The 26,866-nt window shown below is 41.4% G+C and overlaps 1 protein-coding gene across 2 annotated transcripts in view; it reads left to right on the top strand.

Moving 5' to 3' along the window:
* Positions 1 to 23,745, top strand: part of FAXC (failed axon connections homolog, metaxin like GST domain containing) — a 39,155-nt gene extending 15,410 nt beyond the window's left edge. For both annotated transcript variants that reach the window (XM_050949314.1, XM_050949315.1), the window contains exons 4-6: positions 6,365 to 6,582; positions 20,677 to 20,793; positions 22,458 to 23,745. In XM_050949314.1, the coding sequence (XP_050805271.1) occupies positions 6,365 to 6,582; positions 20,677 to 20,793; positions 22,458 to 22,747 (625 nt within the window). In that variant the 3' untranslated portion in view covers positions 22,748 to 23,745. The remainder of the gene's footprint in view (positions 1 to 6,364; positions 6,583 to 20,676; positions 20,794 to 22,457) is intronic.
* The last annotated feature ends 3,121 nt before the right edge of the window (positions 23,746 to 26,866 follow it).

Raw genomic sequence — 26,866 nt, forward strand, 5'->3', positions numbered from 1 at the left:
GCAGTTGAAAAGGCACTTGGGCCAAGGTTCACCAATGTACATAGGTATTGTGACACTGAGCATCACAATGCCGAACTTTTAGATGCTTAGAAAATCACAGGAACACACTGCAAATCACAAAGCCTGAGTTAGGTGCCTAGACTCCAAGACACTGAACGGGGACAGAGAGGCACCTTAGACGGTGATTCCTAAAAGCTAGCAGGCTAGGCAGGAAGCCACCTAAATTAGCCATTAGGACATGCCGACGAAAAGGGTATATGTTAGGCCCCGCCTCTCTCACCAACATAGGTTCTTAAGTCTAGGTTGTAGGGAGATGTGTATCTCTACTAGTGATTCACATCTGGGAATCCTATTTGCAGTTAAGCGCCTACAGCATTTCCACAAGAAACTAGGGGAAGGAGGAGGAGCTCTCTTACAACTTTTAGCTCAGTGGCTAGGGTACCCACCTCGGATGTGGGAGACCCCTGGTTCGAGTCCCACCTTCACCTGATGAGAGACATTTGAACAGAGATCTGCCACCTGCCTTCTAGACTGAGGTCAGATTTAAAATGGCCTTAAACAATGGTCTCAGTCAGTTGATATGTCCCCTGCTAGAATAGTCAATGTCAATCCAGATTAGATGAAACAGAAGCTACTTTAAAGTTATGGTACAGCAGAGAAAGCTAGGAATTTATACATTAGCTTCTTTACACAGACTGTTCTCTGGGGTTCTGGTAAAGGTTCCTAATTAAGGGAAAGGAAAGGAATATTACTCATGGCATTCCGAATTTTTAGCTATGAATTACCAACATAGGCATCATGGTTCCTGCTGAGTCTACAGGAGAAGTCTTTTGTCTCTTCAAAATGGAATCTGTCTCCTTGATGCTTTCTAAGGGATAGTCTAGATTAGGAAGAGAGGTTGAGATTAGGTTGGAGTTGGTTAACACGTTAGGAATATGCTTGTTTACCCAGAACGATCTCAACTATTTTCCTAAACTAGACAAAATCTAAGGATCAGATCCTCACCTGGTGCAAGCTGTCATCGAAGAACCTTGAGCATCAGTGATGTACACCAGCTGAGGATCTGTCCCTAATGGTCTCCTACTTTCTTCATGCTAAGGAGCCACCCCCTTACTTCACCTTTGTGAACACCTATCTCTTGCTTTGCATAAGTTCTCAATTAGTTTTCAACAGAAAGGGGGCTTCAAGCTAGCCACTTCTGGTGACTCTCTCTGCCTGCTCCCATTCCTGACGTATGTACTGAGACTAAAGTAATTACCTATGTCTTTGTTTTAGATATGCTAGTTCCTGGGACCATTCCTATTCAATGGATTATTATTTCATTTATGTCCTAAGATTTGTATAGAAGTGCCTATCTGAGGCACTAGTACATTTTCAAAAATACACAGATCACACAAATACTTAACGCTAGTATATAACAGTCTAGACCCATTTAACCAAATAAACAACCAGCTGATGACACTACTCACCCCTCTCCCAATGTCTGAGAAAACAGATCATCTTGCAGTGTTTCCTAAAAGTCCGGAGTTCAGAGGCCTTTTATAAAGGTACTCATACCCGGGGTGTGGGGGAGGAACTGGCCTTGAGCTACAGTGGTTTGATTGCTCCCAGTACTCTCTTAAGCTGAACTCTCCTTAATGACTCTTTTCTGGATCATCAGGATATCCACTGTTGATCCCTGGTAGTTTTTATGATTGGCCCAACAGGCCTATTAGGAGTCAATGAAATAGTCAACTTGAGCGACAGTGTGAGCTGAGGCCCGTCTTAGTGCAACAGATGTGTTTGCTAATATGAAGTGTGAATTAGTGCTCAGCTTTAAGCAAGTTTCACCATTCTAATATTATAGATACAAAATGAATAGATATTGATAATAAGTACAGATACATCAGTTTATCAAGCTGCATAACAATAACATACTTTGATAAGACCCTGGGTAGGGCCAATTTTCAGTTGCCTTAACCCAACCTCTAAATTTGTTGGCACACACATTTCTGCGTGCTCAAATCATGGCTTAGTGTGAACAGATCAGGTAGTTGGCTATTTAGTTACCTTCTTTTCAGGCCCAAATTTGAGTTTTAGGGCACCTGATTTCCCCAAAGCATCCATACAAAGTGTCACAAGTCTGAGGCTGTTCATGAAAATTAGGCCTTTAATGGATCATCTGGGTCCACCCCCATTGTACTTTAACCTGATTAATATCCATATCGGCAATCTTTATATTGTTCTTGTCCTTTCCTGAACCAACCAGTTCTCAGTACTGCTCCACAATCAGTAAGTGACAGTTTAATGGACAGGTGTTGGGTGTTGAAGTTGTGGTGGAAATCTATAAGGGAGTTTTGTCCAGAGGATGAAAATATCATTGATGTATCTCAGGTATATCATTGGTACATTTGTCCCAAAATTCTTCTCCAAGTGTCCCATGAAGAGGTTGGCGTATTGGGGAGCCACTCTAGTACCTATGGTTGTTCCCATGGTTTGGACAAAGTGTTTGTTGTTGAATGTAAAATTGTTATGGGTGAGGATGAAATGGATGAGTTTAGCAATGTGTTTGGGGTGGCAAAGAGGGTTTGCTGAGGGAGGTTCTTAATGTTGTGGAGTTTGTGGAGGAAGTTGGTTGTGTCCTGGAGGAAGCTGTCCCTTTGTGTGGTGAGTCGGTTAAGGATGGTTTCTATGAGTCCCAATATTCCTTCAGTAAGAGTGCTGTGGCCAGATAGGTCTGCCTGGGTTCCTTGTTTGGGAAGCATGTAGAAGGTCCCTGGTTTGGGTTCGTGGGGAATGAGTTTGTAGAGTATCTCTTGGATTTGTTTGGGAAAGGATTTGATGATATCCTTAAATTCCTGGGTAAATTGTGTTGTAGAGGTCTTCTTTGAGTGCTGTATAATAGGTAGTGTCAGAGAGTTGTCACTTGGCCTTGTTAACCTAGTCATCACTACATTAGGTGGGTTGAGGACTATGAGTTGTCAGTTGGCCTTGTTAATGTAGTCATCATGGTTGAGGACTATGATGGTGCCCCTTTGTCTGCTGGTTTGATCATTATTGTGGTTAGATTTTAGGGACTCTGGACAGATGACTTAAACTCCCTCATATATTTACACCACAACTTCAGCAACCACTACCCATCCAACAAACTCTCTTGCGAACACTCCCACACAAGCATCAACTTCCTGGATACCACAATCAGCTTCAGCAATGGAATCTTGTAAACAACTATATGTAAGAAACCCATGGATTGTCATATCTGCCTTCATAGATTCAGTGACCACCTCAAACACAGCAAGAAATCCTATTATCTACAGTCAGACACTCAGGTACCACAGAATATTCTCTGAGGAGAAAATCTGGGATATACACTTTAACACACGCAAAACTGCCTTCACCAAACAAGGACACTCCAGCAGAGAAGTAGATCACATCATGGAACAGGCCACCCAAACACCCTGAGAGAACCTGCTTCAATACAGCAATAAGACTCCCTTCGACCACACACCCCTAGTTGTCACCTGTACCCCACACTGGAGCCCATATGGGGTATCATCCAACAACTACAACCCATACTCAATGGGAATCCGACCCTGAAATAAATATTTCTTGAATCCCCTCTTCTGGCCTTCAAACAACCCCGCAATCTTCCCAGCTCATAGTCAGAAGCTCCCCGCAGACCAGGACCCACCAACTCAAAGTGGCATCAAATCCTGCCAGAACACCAGATGCAAAATCTGCAGACATATCTCCACGACTACAATGATCAACACGCCCCACAACACGTCTTTCAAGATCCATGGATCCTACACATGCCTATCACAATGTGGTATATCTCACCCAGTTCACTGAATGCCCCAATAACTACTATGTGGGTGAAACCAGACAATCACTATGTTCTCGAATGAACTCACACAGGAAAATGGTAAAAGACAAAAACATCATATCACCTATTGGTGAATGCTTTTCAAAAGCTATCACTCTATATCTGACTTCTCAGTCCTCACCCTGAAAGGAAACCTGCAGAACACTTTCAGAAGACAATCCTGGGAGCTTAAATTCATATCTTTGCTAGATGCTGAAAATCACAGTCTCAGTAAAGACACTGGATTTATGGCCCATTTCAACAATGTATATAACCCACTAACCTCCCTTTTTGTCCTATGACTACAGGGTATTAATGGGTCACCTGGGATGGTCCCTTAGAATATGTACTAATTACTGATGCTAAACTATCTGTTCAATCTTGTATTTAGCTGTGACATTCTTAGTACCTTTTCCAGACCTGAAGAAGAGCTCTGTGTGGCTCAGATGCTTGTCTCTATTGCCAACAGAAGTTGGCCCAATTCAAGATATTACCTCATCCACCGTATTTTTTTAAAACTGACTTACCTAAATCAATTTCAGATTAAAAAACTTGCCTTGCCTTTAGTAGACCGGCTCTCAGAATACTGAAATGTGAATATTAATTCACTGAATTAATTTCAATTTGATTAATTGAAAGTGTCTCTGGGTGCTCAGTTCTGAGAGTATTGTATAACTTGGGCTTTTATTGCAACTTGCTTGGCTATTAAGCCAAATATTCTCCTTTTACTCTTAGCAAGAAATATCCTTGGTGGCTTTTTACTACATGTTAATAGAGTCATTAAAATGAAGAATTTGTAAGCTGTTTCCTAAAAAGATTAGAAATGGACCCTAGTGAGAAAGTAGGTGTAGTGTCAGGGGAATATTGAACTCTGCTTCTGTCTGGGTTGCAGAAATTTGTGATGACATGAAAGAAAATGTATAGGAGCGCCCAAAAGGATTTTGCTCATTCTCTCTCTTGTATTAGTTGATCAGTATGTACAATGAGGAAATCTCATAGGCTTTGAACTAATGATAAACTGAAGTCATGTTCAGAACAGGAAAAACTGGGTTCTGGTGGCTTTTGCTGGAAAATCCCAGTAAAGTGGAACAGTTAACCTGTAGACAGTATTCTACACTATGTGACATTTCAACATTTCTAACTAATTGTATGAGGCGGTTGTGCCTCCATCAACCAGCTTCCAACATGACCACAAATGTTTAAGCTGATTTTATATTTTCCAATTTGGAAATTACTCAGAATACCCAGCACATATTGTCATAAACACCCTGCATTTCCCAGACACCCGAGGCTGCATCTGCTCTTCCCACCTCCTCCTCCGATGGATAACTCTTTTTTAAACCACCTGCTCCTGCTCCCACTGAAATTGGTGACAATAATCCTATTGCCTTCAATGGGAGAGGTGAACTGTTCAATATTTACTTACAATGACTGTCACTTTCCAAATTAATTGTTCCTTTTCTCACAAGCTTCTTCGGCAAAAAACTGAAATTCTCTTTAATCTGTTGGAAGAATAATAAAGACCAGCAATTCAAGTGAGACCGGGAGATTTTTGACTGGCAAAGCAAATTTAATAAAGACTCCTTTTAAAAGAATACATCTTCCATTCAACCAACCAAACATATAGATTGAAATACTGCAAAGTCCCTTTGAAAACATATCTCATTCAGGGTAAACCTGCACTTCATAGGAGGATAACATACAAAAGAAAACCAACCTGACAAAGCATAAATCTCTTAAATAAATTATTTTTCTGTTTAAACCATAAACCATAATACATTTCAGAGGAGAGTGGAGGCCTCTGAAACAAATATCTATTACAAGAATCATCATACTGCAGCAAAATGATTCATTTGGCAGGCTTCAGCAGTGCACAGTCACTTCTTAGACAAAGTAAAAATAAAGCATAAGCCAAAGGGAATGGATAGGTAGGAAAGGTTTGTCTAATGTGTACCAGTCTTTTATTAACACCAGATCCAGTTTGCACAACACTTTGCTGGGATAATCTAGGGCCCGGATCTGCAACCAGTATTTCTGTTGAGTGGTACTTACTCCCCTGAATTTCAATGATCTCAGTGGGACTACTTGCATAACTAAGTGCTATGCAGTGTGAACAAGTGCTTCAGAATGAAGGCCAACATTTAGTATTCTGGGCAGGGCTGACGGGTGGGAGGAAGCCGGTACAAATTACCAGGGCCTGGCGGTCCAGAAGGGAGCCTGGGGCCTGGCTTCCCCAGCTTCATTGGCCTTGTTTAGCTGGTCCGCCCTTGGTGGGGGGGCCCGAAAAAAAATTTTCACTGGGGCCCAAACCAACTCTCGGCGGCCCTGATTCTGGGTGATATTCCACATTCATACCAAGATGTATATTTTACCACAGAGCTAGCTTTCCATCAGGCCAATAATCCTCAGGGCCTCAAGACTTATGCAAGCTCTTCATCAAACCCTTTTGCGGGCTACTTTGTAGAGGAGTTGGGGGGTCAGTGCGCTGCACAGTTATAACTTGTTTTCACCACATTCTAGGACATTAGCTTATTGCCAGTGGGTGGACAATCTCCATGAGACCCAGAAGATGCTTTCATGCTGTGGCCCCTTTAGTGACCTGCTGAAGTGGATTCTGTGCCACCTAACAAAAGGAATTGTGAAACGAGAAATGTACGGCCATGGCATCGGCCGCTTCTCGGAGGAAGAGATATACAAGCTGATGGAAAAAGACATGCGGTCACTAGCAGGTCTCTTGGGTAATGTACAACCCGTTATATTCTGCACAGTCACGTTTTGCATAATTAGATTTACTGGTAATGCTCTCTGCCAGGCTGTTTAAACATTACATTTTGTTTCCAAACTATATGTACAGCCTATCATGGCACTATCATTCCATGTCTGTCTTCCTAGTTAAGAGGATGTCACTTTTTTTCTTGCTGCCATTGTACATGTATATTGCCAAATTCTGCCACCAGAGGCATACACTCATCTCCTTTTATCTTCACTGGGAATTCTTTGTGTGTATGTATGAGGGCAGAACTTGGCCCAGGGCTTTTTAACAGCAAATATTTGTAAAGCTGGTGTTTGAAAATCACTTGAAGGTATTATAGTTGTTTTGATGAGTTGAGAATTTGATTGATATTAACAAGTGAGCTGTTTACTAACAAGTTATAACAGTTATTCAGTTGGCATTCAAACTGGGGGTTGAGCTGCTGGTGAGACATGGGTTTGTACTGTCAGAGTGATGGTGTAGGACTTGTTTGTTGCAGCAGGTGGACCTTTAGAGTATGTATACACTACCTGCTGGATCGGCGGGTAGTGATCGATCTATCAGGGATCGATGTATCACGTCTCATCTAGACACAATACATCGATCCCTGAATACACTCCCTGTCGACTCTGGAACTCCACCAGGGTGAGAAGTGGAAGTGGAGTCGACGGGGGAGCGGTGGCCGTCGATCCCGCGCCACAAGGATGCGAAGTAGGCAATCTAAGTCGATCTAAGATACGTCAACTTCAGCTACACTATTCTCGTAGCTGAAGTTGCATATCTTAGATCAATTCCCCACCTCCCCCCAAGTATAGACCAGGCCTAGTGACAAAACTGAACCAAATTAGTGACCACATTAAAAGATTTTTGGTTTCCTCCTTCAAAAAAGCTAGTCTACACCACTCATCTGCGCTCACTTCCCCATCCCCAGCCCCTTAGGAATACTATTCAGTTGACTGCTTGATATAGCAGGAGTGATACTCTGTAGTAGAAAAGAAGAATTTTAGTTCCTTAATCTTATCCTTAATCTTTCCTCTGTTTCATACGTGTATTGTAAAGTTAATAGGGTAAAACTTAATCAAGTTAGCTCATGCCTAGCTGTGTAGGATGAAATCCTGTTGGAGCAATGTTGATATACAAGGAATTTAAGAAATGCACATCTTTTATTTATTAACAATGCTTTTTCCACTCTTGATTCTACTTTTCATAACATCTTTTCCAGCTGTTTGCTAGCTTCAGCTACATCATTCTTTCTCTGGGATTCACATTACGAATCATAGAATTTAAGGCCAGAAGAGACCATTATGTTATCTAATCTAACCTGTATATTGCAGGCTACTAAATTTCTCCCCTGTAGTGAGCCCAATAACTTGTGTGTGACTAAAGCATATTTTCCAGAAATGTACCCAGTTTTGATTTATAAACATCAAGAATCCACCACTTCCCTTTTCAGTTTGTTCCAGTGATTAATCCATCTCACTGTTAAAAATTGGAGCCTAATTTCTGACTTGAATTTGTCTGGTTTCAGTTTCCAGCCATTGGTTCCTATTATGACTTTCTCTACTAGATTTGAGCCCTTTAGTACACGATATTTTCTCCCTGTAAAGGGACTTAAACTGTGTAATCAAGTCACCTTTCAATCTTTTTGATCTTCTTAAGTCTCTCAGTGGTATTTTCTGTAGCCCTCAAATCATTTTTATGGCTCTTTTCTGCATCCTCTACAATTGTACAACATTCTTTTAAAAATAGAACTGTATGCAGTATTCCATTCTCACCAATGCTCCTACTTCCACTCACTGCTCCCCTGTTTGTACATGGAAGAATCGCATTAGCCCTTTTTGCCATACCATCGCATTGGGAGTGCATGCTATTTATTATTATTTTATTTATTTGAATGATCATAGTGCCTAGGGGCCCCAGTCATGGAACAGGACCCTATTGTGTTAGGCGCTGTACAAACAGAGAACAAAGATGGTTCTTGCCCCAAAAGTTTATAATCTAAGAATAAGACAAGAAACAACAGATGGATACAGACTGACCAGCAAGGAAATACAAGGAAACAGAGAGAGTATTGGCTGGCATAGTAGGCTGAGGTTTCAGCACACCAGCTATTCTAACCCATAAATCCTTTTCAGATACACTGCTTTCAGGATACACTCTCATTCTGTAGGTATGGCCTGCATTCCTTGTACCTAGGAGGGTGACCACCTTTTCAAAAGGCAGAAGCAGGATACATGCAGGAGCCTTACCCCCTTTCTGGCCACACCCCTGCTCCTCATCCCTGATGCCCCGCCCCCTGCTCCTCCTCTTGCCTGAGGCCTCATCCTCTGATTCTTCTCTTTCCCTTGAGGCCTTGCCCCCTGGCCAGGCCAGAACCCTGAGCTGGGCTGTGGTAAGAGCAGCCCAGGAAGCCCAGACTGCTGTGGGAAGCACTGGACCCTTCACCTGCCCTGAGCTATGATCATTCTTTGTACCTAGTAGGGCCTCGAGGCGATGAGGGGCTAAGGCCCACCTCAGCTTCCCCTCCAGGAAGAGACTGGCACTGCTCCTGAGCTTTGGGCAGCCATGGAGTAGCACTACAGGGAATCCAGGACAAATAGTGTCCTGGAGTCATTCAGCCTGGGACCAGGACTTGAACCCTGCATTTCAGGACTGTCCTGCCTAATGCAGTACAGGTGGTCACCGTAGTACCTAGATGTGCAACTTTTCATTTGTCTGTATTAAAGTGTATGTTGTTTGAATGGGCCCAAGTGATCCATGTCACTCTGCATGACTGCCCTGTCTTCATCATTATTACTACTCCTCCAATATTTGTGATCTACAGATTTTATCAATAGTGATTTGATATTTACTTCCAGGTCATTGATTAAAATGTTGAATAGCATTGGACTTAATCCCAGTTCCTTGAAGAACCCCACTGGAGATACCCCTCTCCATTAATTATTTCCCTTTTATGACTACTTTGTGAGATCTGCCAGTTAGCTAGTTCTTAATCTGCTTAACATTTGTTTTCTTGATATTACATAATGCTATTTTTTAATCAGAATGTCAGGTAGTACTAAGCCCAATGTCTTAAAGTAGTTTAAACTAATTTTATATAACTGTTACTATATCTATATATCTATATTGATATAAGCATGCAACTATATTAGATAACTTTATTGCAGTTATCTTTAGCAACCAAACTTGCAATCTCATCAAAGAATGAAATCAGGGCTATTTTTCATAAACCCTGTTGACTAGTATTAATTATATTCATATATTTTAATTCTTTTTCAATTGAATCCTATATCAGATTTGTATTGTTTTGCCTGGGATTTATGTTAGGCTGTCCAGCATCTGGTTACCTGGATCATCCTGTTTGTCTTTTTTGAATATTGGCACATTCCAATCTTATGGAATTTTCCTGGTATTCCAATATTTATTAAAAATTAACATAATTGGTCTAGAGATCTTCTCAGCTATCTCTTTTAGGACACTTGGGTGCATGGTTATCTAGGGCCTGCTAATTTTAAAACTTTTATCCCTAGTAGAGGTTGTCTAACATCCTCTTCACTAGAGATGTGTGGAAAAAGGGAATTCTGTTTTGAAGAGGATTTCAATATTTTGAAATTTGGTTTAATTCTGATTTAGAAATTTGGTTTCATTCCCTGGCTGAGTTCCATCATCTAGACTGTCTCTAGAAAAGTTCCAATTTTGTTGCATAGGCAAATTCTGAAGAGGGATTGTTTTGCTAGAATTGTGCTGACCAGCTCTACTCCTTAGCTGATAATGGTCTGGAAGGTTCTTCATCATTGTCATTAGTATATCATCCTCCTTCTTTCCAAATATAGAACAAAAATATTTATTGAACACTTCTGCCTTTTATGTGTCATTATTAACAGTCTTACCCTTTCCATATAGCAATGGATCTATACCATTATTAGGATTTATTTTGTTCCTAACATACTTAAACTCCCTTTTATTGTCCTTTGTCCTGCCAGCCCTGGATTTGCCCTGTTGTCTTTAGCTTCCCTTATCATTGTTCTGTACCCTATAACTTCTGATTCATATTGATGATATCTTTCTTCTCTTTTCCCCATTTGTTATATTTTGCTTTTTAAAAATTTTCTAATTGCAGCCCTCACTTTGCCACTGAACCAGGATGGGCTTGTAGCCAAAGTTTTCCTCTTTCTTGATTTTGGAAATACGGCTTTTTGGTCATTTGATAAACTCGTCTTAAAGAGCTCCCAATTGTCATTCACATTTCTGTCTAAATTTGTTCTCCCAGTCATTTTTGCCCAAATTTTCCTTTTGAAGCATCATGAGTGTGTGTATTTCTGGTTGGAACTGTCTTCTGTTTGCCCATATTGAATACAATCAGGCCATCATCACTGGTTCCTGGGCAACTGCAAACTTCCAGTCCAGAGATTAATTTATCATAAAGAAGTCCAAAATAGTTACCTTATGTTGGATGCAATACTTTTGGTGTTAGAAAAGTTATCATCTACAATTTTTCCTACTAGCTATGTGAGACCTCCACCATATGTCTTCCAAACTGTGCTTCTCGGAGTGCAGTGGTGGCAATATTACTTCTTTCCAAAGAGTGTGTTTAGAGGAGATCTTAGCAGATGTGCGTTCACTACTTCTGTGGGAATGCCACTAATTGGAAAATCAAGTGGTCAACAGGGATCTCCTACAATATTCTGCATTCCTTCCAACAGCTGGACCACTATGTAAATAAAGATACATCTGGCCTTATTTGCAGAGATTCACAGCTCCAGCAGCTGATATTGAAGACAGCTGCAAAGCAGGCCACGTGTAAATTAAATGAATAAGCAAATTAGAATTGGTTGAACTATCTATTTTGAATTTAGCCCTTGTTGGGTAGCTAATCAGTTGTAAACTTATCCCAGCATTCTGGGAATGAATTCATTATTCGTAAGTAGAGGAAAGATGTTTCGGTGGCTAGCCGAGGACTTGGGTGAGTATCACTGGGCTCTTTGTTTGTGAACTAGTTGCTAGGATTCATTTATTTTTCCTAAAATGGCTTTAATTTGTTTAGCAGTTTTGTGGTGTTATAAAATAAAGCAGTGTCTCCCTCCACTTCCCCCAGTTTCAAAATGCTGTTGGGTCATTCTCTGCAATGGAATGACTTAACTTTCCACGTTGTCTTGTCATATATCTGAGAATGATACATTTTATAATATGCCTAGGCACAGTGTGCTGAATTAAGTGCTAATCCTTATTTCCTAGTTTATATAGTTTGAAATCAGACCCATAATCAAGCAATAAGACTTTACAGACACTTCTCCTAGCTTATTATTGCAGATCTTGGGTAATATAATAAGTAAGGCATCAGCCAGAAGCGCATGTGAATAGCTGCTTGAGAAGCACAATAATCCTTGGAAGTGCAGTGTCAAATATCTTGTTGTAAAAGTTTATTTATAAATAAAAATGAGGCAAAATGAATTTATAAATAAAAAACAATCAGAGCTTGACATTATGATGACATCTGGGTAGCCAATCAGAAAACTCTATTTGTGATCTAATCTTTTCTTCTAAAACTGGTTGATCACCTTTTTGGTTTGGTTTGTTAAAGTGTCAGTATAACAGCATGATAGCAGAACACACTGAATGTTTTTAGGACACTGGTGGTTTGCATGAAATTTGTATTCTTAATAATGAACAGAGTGTGACCCAGGGTGCCTATGGCAACCCTCACTGAAAATGCCAAAGTCAGGGCAGGCTGCAAAAGAGAGAGCAGATATTCCCCAAACTGGTGGTTAACACTGAAGTTAAACTCACTAACGAGTCACAAACTGTACCTCTGATCCCCCACACTGGTTATCAAGAAGCAAAGAAAGAAAGAAAGAAAGAAAGAAAGAAAGAAAAATTACACAGCCCCCTTTCTTGCATTCCAGTTCTCTGGCTCCCAATCAGCACATAGGTCCAGTACAGTGAGAAGTTATTTAAAAACTCTGCTCACTATACACAATATTCTTCTGACCCCAAACAGCCAGCAACATTACCAGGTCAATATTAGTTTGGATCTTATCCAAAATACCACACTGCCAACCAATCCTGTAGTGTCTCAAACTAAAGGTTTAATATAAAGAAAAAAGAGAGAACAAGAAGGGAGTTGTTAAATGATAAAGCACTCAGATATATACAGAGACTCTGTAGTCTATGTATCAGGTTCTGAACAGTATTGGTGAGTTTGCTGGCTTGAAAGTCCCTCTGGAATACATCCACAGCTTGGATGGGTCTGTCTGTCCTTTGTTCAGAGCATCAGTTTGTTGCAAAGTTATCCAGAGGTAAGATGCAGGAATGAAGAAAAAATGGAGATGATGCAGCTGCCCTTTATATTCCTTTTGCCACGTGGCTTGTACTTCCTGTGTCCCAAACACAAGTTTCACAGCACATGGCATGGAAAAGCCTTAGGGTTCTCCGCTCACATGCATACCACATGCCTTGCTGACTCATAAGGTGTAGTCCCTGGCCTTTCAATTGGGTTCATTGTACAGCTGATGGGCCATCGAACAAGCTAGGTAGTGCTGATGCCAATCTGTCTAGGGGTGTCACCCAGAAACACAGTACAAGTTTGGAAACACAGATATACCCTACATATCTATAACTCACAATACAAAGGTGATACAAACATATAAACAAGATTATCATATTTAGTGAATTGTAACTTTTCCAGGGATACCTTACATGGTGTATCTGGTAAGATTCATTGCACTTTCATAATATTGGTATCAACAGTATCATAAAGTCTCTCCCATATTCCATACAGTGTCACACAGAGAAACACAGAAATTTACATAGTAGTTAAAGAGCAACATAAAATACTTTATCGGAATGGTCTAATATCACTGGGTCAAATTTTGGCCCTCCCGTTTGTCTTGTTGAATAGTACCTTGCTCCCCAGGTGTTATTCCCACTAATTTTAATGCAGTTTTTTGGGGCCCTGGTCAACGATAGGGTGTCAGAATCTGGTCCTTTGTCTTTACAAAACGATTCTCCCTATGATTGACAAACCCTATCTAGACTTAATTTTTTTCAGCTGATACAAGTGTCATTCAGGCACTACAGCACTGGGAGCCATATAGGCACCTAGACAGAGAAATAGCACTGCTGCAAGAGTTCTCCTTAGTGTGTGGATATCTTGGCATAATCACCTAGGCTGGGATTTTTAAAGGTGCATATTGGAGTTAGATGTCCAGCTCCCAGGAAATTCAGTGACAACTGCTGGGTACCTAACTCCCTTAGGCTCCTTTGGAAAATCCAGTCTTGGAGGCTGATTGTGTCTGCATCTCTACACAGAGGAGACCCCCTACATTGTGGCTTATAACCTTCCTATGTGAAGGGAGGCTCAGCTGTCCCCCCAGCAGCATCCACCCCCAGACTTCAAAAAAGGTTCTTGGTGTACTGTCCCACATGGAAGAGACATTCACATTCTGTTGGTCCACTTTGTAATGGAGATCCTCCTTTAAGGGACAGTTGTTGCTAGGGACTGTGTGTGGGGGGCAAGGTGGAGAGACAGTTCTGAAGATCCAGAGCTCCCGTGAAACCAGCGCAAAGGGTCCTGGCCTCCTGCTGATTCCCTGGGGTGAGGGGTATCCATGAGGTTTACAGTCTAACCAGAGATGAAAGTAAGCTGGTCCGGTCCGTTAGGGCGTACTGGCAAGAGCCAGTACACAGCTGACTGTACCAGCAGGGGGAAGCTTCCCTGGGCTGGCAATTTAAAAGGACCCTGACCTCTGGACAGTAGCTGGAGCTCCTGGCCCTTTAAATTGCCACCAGAGCCCCGCTGCTGGACCTGTGGAAGATGCCGCGGCCAGGAGCCCCAGGGCTCCAGCAGCGATTTAAAGGGCCTGGGGTTCCTGGCTGCTGCCTCAGCTACCGCTACCATGGGGCTCCGGCAGTGATTTAAAGGGTCCGGGGCTCCCAGCTACTGCAACTGGAGCCTCAGGCCCTTTAAATCACTGTTTAAAGGGACCGGGGATTTAAAGGCCTCACCCCTTCCGGTTGAGGCCCCGCACTCCTGCTCAGGAGCCCAGCCCTGCGTACCGGTAAGTCCTTTAAGTTACTTTCGCCCCTGAGTATAAAGCCATAGTATGTTCCATAGAGGTGCAATTGCCCTGACCCTTACAATTCAATAAAAAGCTCTACTGGATTCCCCACCTATCTTCTCCCTTCCATGAGTCTTCCCACAGGAGGGGGCAATTGGTTCTTGGTTCTTAATTAGAAAAACTCAGGGCAACAGTAGGAGGATTAAAGTGCTGCCTAAATCCTAATGCAAAGTGGCTGCTTGTCTTGAGTTGATTTTGAGACTGTTACAGATCAGATTACTTTGGAGCCCCTTTTGCAGCATGACAAATATGCACTGGAACAACAATATTTATTTTTAGCTCCAAAAATAGTTTCCATAAAGGAATAACTTGGCTGCTGCCCAGTCTCTCTATGTGGAAGGGGTGGAAATATTTACCTTGCTTGGTTTGAAGCTGAGCTTTACTCCTCACCTGGTGGTAGAGTAATATTGCAAAGTTCTGAAGCAGACTTCAACATATGTGTGGTGTCAGTAAGTGCATGCACAGAATAGGGTCAAAGTCGAATTTTATATAGCCCCTTTTGTACTGAAAATATCCCAGAAGGCTTGCAAAACAGCAGATTAGTAAACATTACAGTTCATGCTTGCTTAACTTTGGACACCAAGGACTAGATCGTCAATGGTTGTAAATCAACAGAGAGAGATCAATTTACACTACATTAAGATGTGGGCTAGGAGCTTTTTAGTCAATTTTTCTTACTAGAATTTTCTTCTGCAGTTTTCAGAAAGCCCTTCCACACAGATTACTGCCAGAGATGCTACTTTTATCAGAAAGATGGTATAGTTTGTGATCTGCTGTATTGTCTATATATCTTAGGTATTTAAATGGCCCACATTATCAAACTGTCTTAGCACTGATCTGTAATGAATGTATCCTCAGAAAACACTGGGAAAAATAAGGAAATAATGTTAGTTCCATTTTACAGATGGGGAACTGAAGCATAGAGGGATCAATGGTGGTATCCACACAGGGACTTTAGTAGATTTCTGTGATTTCGTTTACAGTTGCAAATGAGCAAGAGATTTTAATGAATCTGTTAACTGGCCACCCAGCTGTTCTCAGCTAGCAGTATACCACAGGCATCATGGCCGAGGTGGATTCTGAGTAGGGACTTGAGGGCACTGGCTTGGAGTCAGCACAGGGAGCGCATTTCATGCTTATGGGGCAACAGTGAAGTAAGTGCACTGGTAATTATGGGAGGTGAGCACTCTGAGAGATGCAGTTTAAATTATCTTTGTGGGGCAGGGTGGTCTCTCCTTATATTGCACTTGTCCTAATCCCTGTGGAGAATTCTGTTTCTCTTCTTTTTAATTATCTAAAATCTTAAAGGAGAAATTCTCAGGGAAATTCTGATGGTCAAGAATCAGGTTTCTTAACATCTCTTGGGGCTAGATCAGGGATTGGCAGCCTTTGGCCTGCGGTAAGCACCGTGGTGGGTCGGGCCAATTTGTTTACCTGCCGTGTCTGCAGGTTTGGCTGATTGTGGCTCCCACTAGCCACGGTTTGCCGCTCCAGGCCAATGGGGACTGCGGGAAGCCGTGCAGGCCCAGGGATGTGGAAGCTGCGATCGGCCGAACCTGCAGATGCAATGGGTTAACAAACCGGCCCGGCCCACCAGGCTGCTTGCCAAAGGTTGCCAATCCCTGTGCTAGCTTGATGAATGCTAGCATGAGTATAAATTGTAGTGTAGCTATGATAGCTTGGGCTATGCTGGCATGACTCAGCTGTGCCAATATGTACTCATGGGGTTCAGGTGGATTTGTACTTGGTGCGGCTATGCTGTGATGCAGCAGCTTGTGCTACTGTGGCTACACAGTCTCAGTGACCTAGCCTGAGTATGTGTATGTGAACTGTGAATTGCCCCCGAGCTTGTAGTGTAGATGTAGCCTCAGTGATGACTTGCCTTATGGCTCTGCTGTAACAATGGCATGTTGGGAGTGCCTGCTTACACCTGAATCCAGAGTCCAAGTAGCCCATGCAGAAGTGTCAGGGGATGTTTTTATTTCCTTTTAATCCCTTCCTAAGGCATGTAGTCCTAGTTACAGTTTTGTTTGCATTTGTTTTTAGGGATCTGAGAACAAAATTTCAGTAGAATGAGGTTGGGAACCCCATTTCTCTTCTCACATGTCTGGTATTATGCTTTAACGGTCTGAAGAGATCTGCTGAGATTTTCTGTCTACCCGCTCCCAGCTAGGAGTGCTGCAGGTGTGAGATGAGGCCATTGGCAGGAGAGTAGGTGAATATAATAGTCACTACCTTCCCTGGCTGTACCAACATCTACATACAGCAAGGTGGACTGATTTCAATCAAAGTGATTTAAGAATGATTTAAGCCAGAAACCAGGAAACCTTGATTTAACTCACCTTGTTTTGCATTTGTACTTTTGTTATTTTCCTAAAGAAATGTTGGATTCTCTTTGATCTATAAACATTAAAACATGTTGATTTGCAACTAGAGATAGCCTTTAGACTAAATTTGGTACTCTCTTTTGTTAACCATGAGGATGCACTATATCTGTACATATTTATTTAATAAATTATATAGCTTAACACACATTTATTCAGATTCTTAATTTTTGCATCTTATTGTGTTAGAAAATAGTGAATGGTGCATTTCTTATTTACGGGATGATGATGAAATTTTTACTCATGACTTGTGTCAAGCTGCATTTGGACAGAAATTTGAATTAAATTAATAATGTGCAAAACCAACATTTAATAGTTTTTATTAGTTACTTGTTTTTCTTAGGTACTTATTTAAGTTTATTACAATATGTTTTGCATTTAAAACTAACTGATGTAGTAAAAAAAGCAGAGCAAGTATTATATATAGTTAGTGAATTGAACTGATTGTTTCTTGTCACAATGTCCTTCCAGGTTTCAGGCTTTGTCTACACTAGCACTTTTGTCAGTAAAACTTTTGTCAGTCAGGGATGTGAAAAAACATACCCTGACCGACAAAAGTTTCACCAACGAAAGCACCGGTGTGGACAGCTCTGTGTTTGCAGGAGACGCTCTCCTGCCAACATAGCTACCACTGCTTTTTAGGGGTGGTTTAATTATGCCGGCGGGAGAGCTCGCTCCCGACAGAGTAGAGCAGCTACATGGGAGACCTTACAGCAGCGCAGCTGAAGCGATACAGCTGTGCCACTGTATGGTCTGTTGTATAGACAAAGCTTTAGAATTAGTAGATCTCATCCTCTCGCATCTAGTTTTTATTCACAGATTGGAAGAAGAAAACAAGCTTTCCTGATTTTTCAACTCTCTGTTGTTTTCTAACATTTGAATGAACTTGTCATTGAACTGAACTAGTTGAATAAGTTGAAATGAAGAAAATATTCACTCTGCACCTGCAGAAGAGGCTACTGTTGTAAAAAGTTGGCTTAGGCCACGTCCAGACTAGAAATTAAAATCGATTTTAGATACGCAACTTCAGCTACGTGAATAACGTAGCTGAAGTCGAATTTATAAAATCGAGGTACTCACCAGTCTGGACGGCGCTGCATCGATGTCCGCGGCTCTCCGTGTCGATTCCGGAACTCCGTTCGGATTGATGGAGTTCCGGAATCGATGTAAGCGCGCTCGGGGATCGATACACCGCGTCCAGACTAGACGCGATATATCGATCCCCGAGCAATCGATTTTAACCCGCCGATGCCGCGGGTTAGTCTGGACGAGGGCTTAGCACTTCAGCAACACTTGCTGCTGGGGTGCTTAGCTAATGACTTTCACTAATTCACTGGTATGACTTTCTTTAAAACTTCAGCAGCAAACATCATTGGCTTAATATTATTTTTTCTTTAATTTAAATGATTTTAATACATTATGGTAAGCTTAGGCCTTAAGCGAGGCTGTCATAATTTCAAATAGATGTATTTTTTAAAATAAAAATATGTTTAAATGAAAATACTCAATTTAAATTAATAAATTCTGATTTTTAAAATTTTATTATTGTTTTTTAAAATCCACCCTGAAATGCAGCATTACTTCCCAGCATAACACTGTTCTGGACTTGAGCGTGAAGCACAATTAAATTGTGTTCAGTTCCTGGCATTGGCAGGTAAAATGGGATTTTAGCCCATGGTGTGTAACTGTGGTGTTGGGAACAACTTTTGAGATTTGTACAAGATGGTTCAAGACTAGACACAATGTAACTACCACAAAGACATTTGCCGTATTTCCTGCTGCCAAGAGGGATTGTTTACCTGAATGTTCTATTTAGACAATGGACTTATGTAGTAACTGGCCTTTTTATAAGGAAAAAGTGTTCAATTTTAATATTCTCTTTGACTTCTTAGAGGAAGTTGTCATTCTCTGTTATTCACAAAGCTGCATTGCTACGATATAGGACACTTGAGTAGTAGAGTGTACAGCTTTGCTTAAAGTGGTTTAATACACCTAAAGCTAGTAACCCCAACAAACCAGAGCAATGTAAACCAAACCGAGGAAGACTATCACTGAGAAGTGGGATGAATAGATTTGGATGATTCAGATACATACAGTATTGGATATACCTTTCCTGATGATATTTCTGAATTTTTTTTCAAAAGAATCTTCTTTCATACCTTACTGTGTTATGATTATAATTATTTATTTGTATCGTAGTAGCACCTAGGAGCCCCAGTCATATAGACCAGGATCTTTTGTGCTAGGTGCTGTACAAACAGAACGAAAAAGACAGTTTTGCCCTACAGACCTTACAGTCCAAGGAATGTGACTTTTACATGTGACTGCCATTTCAGTTCCATAAGAAAATGTATGACAAAATGCCATTACTTAGGGCTAGCTCCTGCTTGTTAGGTACAGCCTGGGGAAGGGAGCAGAGCACTATAGCACCTCCCCAGCAGTCCACATAGAACTGCTCTTTAGTGGCTTGGGTGAAATGACTTACTGATCTCAGTTTCATTTCTAATGAACTAGTGTCCCCATCATACTGTTGCACCATCATTGGCAATTTCAGCAGAAGGACCAAGTGACTGAGGGGACTGAGAATAAAATAACCTATTAATCCCCCTGGATTTGAAATCCAGATTGTAGGGCATTTCTGGGACAGTGTAGGGAAGGTTCCGCTGCTCCTTCCCATGTTGTGCCTGGTCTGTGGATAAGCAGAAGAATTTGGACTCCAGGACTGTCATTCTGGTACCTTTCACAGGCAGTTTAAATTGCTGTAAAACTTGTGGCTGAAATGGGGAGGTGTTTGTGAGATCTAACAGTACTGGCTAGAGCCAAGCATAATGTGAGTAGGCATTTTGCAAACTTCCTCACCAATCCAGGGGCATGCAGTAGCCTGGAACTGCAACGCACTTAACTATTCCAGCACTAGGCCTCTTTTGAGCAGAAGTCGCCAATCACACCCAATGGGGTGATGGTTTGGATCTGGACGAATATTAAGTAAGTGCTCGGTTGAAGTCACCCACTCTCATTTTCACGTGTAATCTGAGGAAGGACCTGAAACCAGATCTCCACTGGTGAAAGACTAGTGCAGGATACCCATGGGCTGCCATGGGCATCCTTTCAGCAAAGATGTTAATCATGGATCAACTTTGATTTTTTCCTAACAAGAGGAAATCACACATTCAGTCACCACTACTGATAGCACTGAAGGCCCTGAATGCAGCAAAACTGACTCAGTGTGTATTCTCTGCATGCCATGGTGGATTCTGCTACTTAGTGCATAGGGGATGGCAGAAAGAAGGGGAGCAGACGGCCTGGTGGTTCTGTAACACTATACATCAATTAGCCAACTTACTTGCACAGGATTACATAGCAGTAATGGAGTCCATTCCTGGGAACCTTTTCTGTGCCCAAGCCAAAATTTGGCCCACATGCAGTTGCTAAAGCATAAAGAACCGGATATTTTTGGGGAGCATACAGGCTGCCAGTCAAATTGTTTCAGTAAGACATATGTTAAAAGATGCAGTCCATATTTATAGTTAGGGGAGGTACCTGCAGGTCCATAACTGTTCACCATTTTACCATTTACAGGTGACAAGAAGTACATCATGGGACCAAAGCTTTCCACTCTCGATGCCACTGTCTTTGGGCACCTGGCTCAAGCAATGTGGACATTACCAGGGACTAGACCTGAGAGACTAATCAAAGGTAAGACAATCTTAGAGATTTGGACATTTCTTTTCGTTGCATTCTCTGCTTGTAGGCCTAGGGCAGGCTTTCAGGGAGATCTCATTATAATATGCAGGAGAACACTGCCAGGATCATATGACATTTAAAGACAGAATGAATCTAGAAGTTCAGCTACAGTGTCCTGTCTTTTGATGTAGTCTGTAATATTGTTTTTCCATCCAAAGGTGCCTTCATTTTCTCCCATGAAATTCTTCACATTAGTTGCTCCTATTACTGTACTTGGTAGCTTACATACTACAGCAAAGTGTTTGACAATGAAATCACTATGGGCTCGATGCTGCCTCTCTTGCTTACACTGAGTAGTATCATATTCTGCAAGTAGTCTCAGTGAAATCAGAACCTTAATCACTAGTGCAGATACAGGAAGAAGAAGGAGCCCATCTTGACTTTTGGATCCCACCTTTCATTGGTAAGCTGAGCACATTTGATCTGGAGTCATAGACACATGATAAATTTGAAGGCTCCCCCACCCCCGAGCCATTTAACATAATTTTTCAGAGCAAAACTTCATATTAAAAAAAGGGTGATAGAATATAAGGGGGGCATGGCATGAAATAGTTTTAGTAGAAGAAGGATAGAATCCGGTCCTATATAAGGGCTAAATATGATAATAAATTTGGAGGAACAGAATCAAATTTGGAATTTTAAAAACACATTTGTAAAGAGTTTTGAGATCTATTGATGAAAAACACTGTATATAAGAGCTAGGTATTATTATTGTTGTTGCTATTATATGCTTCTCTTCTATGACTTTGATCTCTGAAGGATCTCAGGCAAAATCTTAGAGGACCCATGAATTTCAAGAACTAGCCTTATATTGCTTGAAACCCAGCTGCCCTACCAAAATAATCAGATGGACACTCTCATCCCCTATAATACGCTCCAGTCTGACTCCCCCTAAGCAGACAGCTGCTCATGCTATGAAATACTGCACACAACAAGTGTTTTTCCTGGATGTACTGTTGTGTTTTGTCCTTCACTGAGGTTTTTATAATATCTTCATAAATATATAAGGAAAATACTTTCATTCCATCGTTCCATCCCTAATGTGTACAATACCTAAAGGTGTGCTACAATGACCATGTAAAAATTCGGTGTGTCAAATGCCAAATTTATCTTGCAAACAGTACTGCCACCTTGTGGTCCAAACCCAAAATTTGCCTTCAATTGCACAACATTCTTTTAATAAATACATAGAATACGTATGGCCAAATTCTGTCTTTGGATGCCAGGTTTGTACAAAATGCATAACAAATTTTATTGTGACAGATTTATAAAATAAGTAATCTTTTTCCTGTGAGCCACATTCATGAAGATTAATTCTAATTGCTTAACTTTATAGCTACACTCATACATAATCTTTTCATTTTGACTCTGCTTACCACAGGTAGGTTAATCAAGTCACAACCATTTGCTTTTTTCATTTGACTGAACTTGTAAACGGTACCGTTACTATGTTTGATCGTATCTTAGCCTTTTGGAAAGAGATCTCTAATGTCTCCCTGGAAACAAGCCAGGAAGATTTCTTTTAAGACAGCGCCTGTGAATTTTCTTTGCAGTGAACATGGTCACAGGATTAATGACTAGGAGTATTTACATTGGCTTATTTTACTATGTTGCAGGTGAACTGATTAACCTTGCTATGTACTGTGAAAGAATAAGGAGGAAATTCTGGCCAGAGTGGCACCAGGACGACGATAACACGCTGTACGAATCTGAGGAAAGTAGTGAAGCTAGCAAGACTCACACCCCATTGCAGGACTTCAGCTTTTATTCAAGGACAGAAACATTTGATGAGGAAGGGACAGAGAACAGTATTTCCCAAACCCCTGACACGGATTATACTGGACAGTCTCTCTTTGATTCTGATGTGGACATGGATGACTATACAGATCATGCACAATGCAAGTGATGTATCCAAGCACTTCTCCGTTTGTGTCAGAAATGCCATTTCTTGGGACCAGTCCAGCTTTCCCACATTCATGCCAGTGTGGAAGAGATCATTGTGCTTGACACATTTCACATGCTACCTGGACTATTTCACCCTTATTTCATTTTGTAAATCCATTCAGATGGAGCCTAGGTTAAACAATTAGAACAAAAATAGGCAAACAAGAGATCCATAGGGTAGAAGGATCTTAGGGCTACATATTGCTCCCACTGAAAACAGATTCCAAAATAATGTGAGTAAACCTACCACAGGTAGAGCAGAGAGGTCACGAGAGCTGCTTTGTGTTGAGTTTCTCATCATCACAGCAGGGGCTGACAGAAAGGGAAAAGGGTTTATTGGAATTCCCCTCTCCCTCCTTGGTAGGCAGTGATTGCACTGTATTAATGCAGCAGGATGCCAGGGCAACTTTACTCAACAGCTTCTTGCACTCTGGGTTTGTACGTTACACGGGAGTGTGTATAGGAGAGGAGTAGGGGTTTGGTCTCCAGTGCTTTCACAGATTGTCCGTCAATAAAGGCAAGAAGAAAATGTGCTCATGCAAAAAGCAACATTTTATAATTCCTATTCTGTACAATAGCTTGAAATCTTTCAGTTTTATAACTGTTTTAGTTGAAAGGGAGACTTCAAAGTATTTTAAATTATTACCTAACAATCCCCTAGAAGATTGTTTAGGAGTCTTGGCTAACCCTCATCTCCGGTATATATACTCTGCCCGATCAAATTCCCCTTGCAGTTTCGATTATGTCAAGTGTTCTTTCCACTGCAAACTGTTGTTTGGTCTTGCTAGATACTGTTGAGTTAAACACCTAGAGTGCACCTCCCCAGAGTCAACTGCACAGGAGTGCTGGACACTTCAGTCTCTATAGCAGGGATCGGCAACCTTTGGCACGCATCCCTCCTGGGTAAGCACCCTGGCAAGCTGGGCTGGTTTGTTTACCTGCTGCATCCACAAGTTTGGCCGATCGCAGCTCCCACTGGCCGCAGTTCACTGCTCCAGGCCAGTGGCAGCTGCGGGAAGTGGCAGCCAGCACATCCCTCGGCCTGCACTGCTTCCCGCAGCCCCCATTGGCCTGGAGCAGTGAACTGAAGCCAGTAGTAGCCCCGATCAGCCGAACCTGCGGACATGGCAGGTAAACAAACTGGCCCAGCCTGCCAGGGTGCTTACCCTGGCGGGCCACATGCCAAAGGTTGCTGATCCCTGCTCTGTAGTTTTTGTGTATCAGTTGGCAAAGTTTGCGAAGCACTTTGGAGTGCTGCAGGGTATAAGACACTGTGTAAATTCAAGATACCAGATCCTCAGAAGTGCCAGAGGAGAACTCAACATGGGAAGGCTAGGTAGGTCATCTACATTGGGTCTAGGGCACCTGACACACTATCTGTAACCAGGTAGGTGAGAGTGGGTAATACAGTGGGTGGCATAGTATAGCTATGCCAGTTCTGTAGCCTGTGTAGATTTCCCCATGCCAGACTGGATGCTCACACTGATTTCAGGCAGAGAAAAAGCATATGAGGAATTAAAGCATGTCAAGGTGTTTGTAAATATATATAAGAAAAATCATATTTTGGGCCCACAAACCTTGACGACATCCCTTTAAATGTTTTATGCCTGGCTTTCATGGTTTAAGGAAAAAGGTGTTACATGAACAGGACCACTTTGAAACATTATTAGTCATGTAGCTGATAAATAACTTGTTCCTGTATCTTGTATTCTGGGCAGCTAATAGTAAAAGGGGCAGTTGAGGACTCTTCTCATGATTGTTATTGCTTCTCCTAATACTGAGAATTCAAAATTAATGGCGGAGTTTCCCAAAGCTTTAAAAGAAGTTTAATTTTTTGGGCATCTTTTCACTAATTGTGAAGACTCCCTCTAGCTCAGAAGATGCTTATTCCGGGGAATCACAGAGCTAGCTGTGGATCCGGAATGGAAGAGTCACAGTTCACAAGTGGAGATCCACAGCCAGCCTGGCAGCTGCTCCTTGTGTTTAGGTGAGAACAGCTATTATGAAGACAGCTGATGGCTTGCGTAGCGTGGGATGCATAGTTCTGTGTTTGTTTCTTAAAATAGGCCAGACATTCTTTTGCAGTCATGCTTCTATCAAATATTTCCAATCTCATGGATGAGTACTATTCAGGAAATGAATCTGAGCTACAGTTGATTTGCAGATGATGGGAGAGGAAGGTGCAATCCAAGCATTTAGGAACCTTGTCAGCAAACTAAGCACAAAACACAGGACACAAAGGGTAAAGCCTTGGGACCAAAAGGACAGATATGCTTGGTCAGAAACGCCTTTGAAACCCCACAGATCATTTAACCCAGATGTTACCTGAAGAAATTCAGACCTTGAACTCTGACTAAAAGAATCACATTTGACAGGGGAATTTTGTTCCTTAAAAATGTCAGATGTGACTCTGGTTTGTATCTGTTTTGTTTATATATTGTTTTAACTTTCAAAGCTCTAAGGCAGTGTTTTTTCAACTTTTTGATGTCAGGAGCTTGAGTTTCAGGTATCGAGTACACTGCTGAAAACCAGTGTGTCACAGCAATAAGCTACTGTAGCTAAAAGATTAACCTGATTTATAAGGTACTTGCACCTTCCCCAGTTGCAGAGGCTGACAAATCTGCCTGTGACTGTGGTCCATCATAAAGGGAAAGGACCCAATCTAACCAGAAGCCTAAGAGTTAACTTTCCCCCTCTAAATTCATGGGGTCTGGTTCTGATCCCACATTGCTAGAAACAGCAGAAACCACTGAAATGAGGGTAGTTAGACTGATGTAAAACCAGTGAGAGAGCAGCATTCTGTCCATCATGTTCTTAGGTATCTGAATTCTTCCTAATTCCTGACCTCAAGCCTATCTGAACAGAATCTCCCTTATAACTGTATGATATATTCTATACCTTGATAGAGAACTAGACTCATTTTCATTCAGAATGCCAAATAAAAACCCAGTTAGAGGATATGATTATTGGTGTCTTCCCATCTCTGGGGAGAGTGAAAAATAAAAGGACTCTGGAGCCTTTCTCTACAAATGACTAGAATGCTAACAAGGTTCTCTGCCCCCACTGTTGTGCATTCTCATGCATTTTGATGCTTCCATACGTACACCTTGGAGAGAGGTGGCTGGAGCAAAATCATTAAAAAACTCTGTCATGTCTTGTGACAAACACTTGCTGGAGGTGGCCTTTAGATATTAGAAACCCCACACAATAGCAGGAATGGGAGAGGGAAGGAGATTCAACTTAGATCGCTGATTCTGGATATCTCCAGTACTTAGAATTCTGTATTACAGAGGCAGGCAAACAGCGTGGGGAGAAAAGGCCTGAACTTACAACTCGTATTCATGTGAGTAAAACTTATTTATGCTAGTTTTCCAATGGAAGTCACAGACACAGTGCCCTCAGCTAGAACGGTGTAAATCTGGACCACCTCCCTGGGTTGAAACTGGTCTAATAATATAGGGCAATATTTGGACCAATGGTCTGCTGTATCAACAGGTTCACGTGAAATCAATAGGGCCACTTGAATAAAAATTGTTACTCTTAGAATTGCAGATTTAGTCCCTAAAGAAGGAGGAAGTGTATTTAAGATAGAAATATCTCCCACTGAAATTTAGGTTGGAAAAATAAGTTGTGCAACGGTCACTTTATGAGCTAAGGTTTTTATTTTTATTCTGAATGTCCAGAAATTTTCCAGTGAAGGCTTAACTTGAAACTGACAAGCACAGTGACACATTTCGTTTTAGAAAAGTAACATTTTTAAAAGATTTGTAAGGATCCAAAGAGACTACAAATGCAGCAGCCCTTGTCAGTATCAGCTGCGATTTTCTAGCTGCACTGATTTGTTTATGTATTGCTCAGTTGTGTGAATGTATTTACAACACAGGCCATACCTTTTGTTTCTTAGGAGCAACTCACGTTTTTTTTAAAGGAGGAGGTTAGTAACATTTTCCTCATCATGGATGCCCTGGAAAAGTGTGCATTCTTGTGTTGCTTACAGTATTATCTTGATTTAAAATTCAGAAGAAATTGCAGAAACAATGTATGTATGTTAAATATACACATACATCATATTTTCAAGGCA

Source organism: Gopherus flavomarginatus, chromosome 4, assembly GCF_025201925.1.
Source record: "Gopherus flavomarginatus isolate rGopFla2 chromosome 4, rGopFla2.mat.asm, whole genome shotgun sequence".
NCBI classification, from domain to species: Eukaryota; Metazoa; Chordata; order Testudines; family Testudinidae; genus Gopherus; species Gopherus flavomarginatus.